The sequence below is a fragment of the Alligator sinensis genome, unplaced genomic scaffold (genome assembly GCF_000455745.1).
Source record: "Alligator sinensis unplaced genomic scaffold, ASM45574v1 scaffold803_1, whole genome shotgun sequence".
Taxonomy (NCBI): Eukaryota; Metazoa; Chordata; order Crocodylia; family Alligatoridae; genus Alligator; species Alligator sinensis.
In genome coordinates this window covers 43,581-46,939 of record NW_005842886.1, presented here as the reverse complement: position 1 = coordinate 46,939, position 3,359 = coordinate 43,581, and the positions used below count along the sequence as shown (strand labels likewise).

General features: G+C 59.3%; 1 protein-coding gene across 7 annotated transcripts in view; it reads right to left on the bottom strand.

Annotated features, from left to right (window-relative positions):
* RBPMS (RNA binding protein, mRNA processing factor) overlaps window positions 1-1,233 on the bottom strand; it is a 182,432-nt gene extending 181,199 nt beyond the window's left edge. For all 7 annotated transcript variants that reach the window (XR_003091851.1, XR_003091850.1, XM_025192065.1 and 4 more), the window contains exon 1: window positions 1,162-1,233. Coding sequence is in view for 5 of the 7 variants with exons in the window: in XM_025192065.1 (XP_025047850.1) it covers window positions 1,162-1,203 (42 nt within the window). In the remaining 2 variants the exon portion in view is untranslated. The remainder of the gene's footprint in view (window positions 1-1,161) is intronic.
* Between the last annotated feature and the right edge of the window lie 2,126 nt (window positions 1,234-3,359).

Below are 3,359 nucleotides of genomic sequence, written 5' to 3'. Positions count from 1 at the left end.
TTTTGTGGCACTAAGTAGCCCAGATATGCCAATGCCCAGCCCATGCCATTGTCCCTCACTCCCAACCCACAGCCCCCTGGCCCTGCTGGTGCCCCTCACTTGAAACCCACATGCCCCTGGCTCTGCTAGTGCCCCTTATTCAGGACCTAGAGTCCCCCAGCTCTGCCAGTGTCCTCACTCCCCATCATCACCCCCTGGCCCTGCTGGTGCTCTGCACTCCCGACCCACATACCCCTAGGCCCTGCTGGTGCCCCTCACTCCCAGCCCACAGCCCCCTGGCCCTGCCAGTGCCCCTCACTCATCACCCACATCCCCACAGCTCTGCCAGTGCCCCTCACCCCCTACTCACAGCCCCCCACACCCTCAGCCCTGTCAGAGGGAGCCCCCAGCTGCCAGGGGTACAGGGCCAGGGACCTGGGACCACAGCTCCGTGCCCCCCCTAGTAGTGCCTGAGCACCAGCTGCTGCCTGTGGGAGGTGGCGGCAGCTGCAGCACAGCGTAGCACAGAGCCCAGCTCTCCCTCCACCACAGATGGCACAGCTGGAGCACAGCCTGTGGCAGGGGGCAGATGCGGGCTGGTGGTTGCGGGCTCAGGTTTCTCATCCTGCTGTCCACCCACTGAGGCCTCCATGGCCCAGTGGGTGGGATCCAGCGCAGCAAGGCACAGCAAGGCGGGGAGGTTTGGTGCCGCCGCCAGCACCCCTGACCACTCAGCAGCAGCAGGGGGCACAACTCTGTACCACCACTCCCACTGCTGCTGGGTGAGCAGGGGGCACCTCACCATGGAGATGCAGGGCTCTCGATGGCAGCATCAAGCTTCCCTGCCCCACTCTGCCCTGATGCACCGGGTCCCACCCACTGGGCCATGGAAGCCCTTGGGAAGAGGCCAGCAGGGCAGGAAGCCCCAACCCCACAGCCACCAGCCCCCATATCTCACTCCGGGTGTGAGCACAGTGACAGGGGGCCAGCCCGTGCCGCTCCCTGGATAAGCTGCCTGTGGCTCCATCCTGCCCCCAGCTGGGCCCTATAGCTGCACATTCCCACCCCAGCCCCACAATCCAGGCCTCACACACCACCTCTGCTGGGCAGCACCCCCAGCTCTAGCCCTGCTCAACTCCCTCCCTTACTAGCGGGGCCTCAATCCCCACCCCCCAGACTTACCTGCAGGGGAGCTGCGTGGATGCCACATGCATGTATGCGCATGTGCACATGTAAGTGGTTCCCTCTGCCTGATCGCCTTCCTCCTGCTCCCCCCAGCCCCTTGCAGGCTGCAACTCTGCCAGCCTGCAAGGAGAAACCCACCGTTTCCCATGTTTTTCTCCTTTATAGGAAAAAAGCTGGGGTTTTTTTTTTTTAAAAGACCATGTTTTACCACATTTTTCCATGGCAAATGGAAAACCCAGATCCCTGGGCATCAATGCAGTAAGTCTAATAAATACATACACTTGTGTCAAATATGCCTCCTCATGGAAGGAGTAAAGCAACTTTGTGATATTTCTTAGCTAACACAGCTTTTAACCTGTGACTCATCTGAGGCAGAACTAGCACAATCAGAGCTAAGGTGCACACTTTCTCCTTAAGTCTCCTGTTTGACCTAAGCACCATGGCACTTGTAGGGTATAAACTCAGGCAATTTCCTGCAGCTCAAGCTATACTTAGAGACCCTAGATAAGTTAAGGACAGAACAAGATACTTTGGCCAAGTCTTTCAATACCAGACCTAACAGAAAATATGTTGTAGGTTTAGAGCAGGTTCTTCCACACGCATCCACATTCTCTGGCTTAAATAGTCTCTTCTTTCCATCCCTTCTCTTCACCCTTCATATTCTTTCTTTGGACAAAGTTGAGGTTTGGTCAAAACATAGTCTTGTGTTTCAGAATGCAGCCTCTATCCCAACAGTCAAGGATAATACAACTCCCAAAGTTCAAATCCAATGGCACATGGCTTTGTTGCTGCGAATGGGTCTAAACCAGGGGTGGGCAAAAGACAACCTGCGGGCCAGATCCGGCCTGCCAGGCAATTTCATCTGGCCCATGGGCGGGTGCCTACCAATTCACTGTATTTGGCCAGGCCCTGGGCTGGCCCTGCTGTGCTTGCATGGGGCCAAGCCCTGCTCACTCTCACAGGCATAGGCGACTTGGTAGGGGGTGCACAGGGGTGCATATGCCCCCCTGACGGGGCCGATGCCCGCCCCGATAGCCGACACGGATGCTATCGGTAGAGTTGGTGCCTCCCCAACAGGGTTGGCGGCTTCTGTGGGTGGCCCCCTAGATTCAGGAGGCACCAGTCACTCATGCTCACAGGGACAGCACATGCTGTGCTCCTCCCTTCACCCAGGGAATGGTCCTGACCCCGGCCCCCAGAAGCAGCAGAGGTAGGTGGGGGAAGGGCAGCTGCAGCAGTGGGCAGGGGGAAGTGGCAGCAGTGGGCGAGTGGGAGGGGCAGGTGGAAGTGATGGCAGCAGCAGCAATAGGTAGGCAGGGGAACCAGTGGCGGTGGGCAAGGGTGAAGCGACACTGGCAGTGGGCAGGGGGTAGGGGAAGCAGCAACGAGCAGGCAGGCAGGAGGGAAGCAGAAGTGAGTGAGAGCAAAGCGGCAGTGGGGTGAGAGCACAGAGCCCACACTGATGTCTTGGGGCCAGGGCTGGCAGGGGTCCACAGCAGGGTGGCAGGAGTGCAGAGCCCAGGCTGGTGGGGGAGCAGGGTCCATCTGGCTCCATCATGTGGGACTCCCCAAGGCTCAAATGCAGTTCCCAGTTCTCCACCTGAGCCACACATCTCTGGGTCCCGTGTGGTGGAGCTGGCAGCCCAGTCCCGCTCAATGCCACGTGCAGGCCATGGGGAATGGTGGGGACCTCCAAGCCAGCTCCGCCCCTCTCCCTGCCACCCTGGCCAAGCCCCATGACCCGCACTACCGGCTGCATCACACAGGGGTACCCCCAGCAGCACGGGGCTCAGGCAGAGAACCTGGAAATTGCATGTGAGCCCCACACAATGGAGCCTGCAGCCCATTCACACATAATCCTTGGGCTTGCCAGACTGCGTGCTCCCAGGGGGCTCTACCTGTGGTGGGCTGTGAGCACCCTGAGGGCCCAGTGTCTGCTGCTGGCAGCAGGGGCTGTGCTCAATGTGGGGAGTGTGTGTGAGGGGGGCCCCACATGCACATCCCATTATACACATGCACCCACATCCCCCCCACACACCTCACAAGCCCCCACATACCAACATCCCTCTAAAAACCCATGCCCACCCATACACACAGACCCACACATCCCCACAAACACTCCACCATAAACCCCACCCACTGCCTCCCCACAAGACTCCCTCACCCACCCTTCCACCTTCCACAAACCCTACACG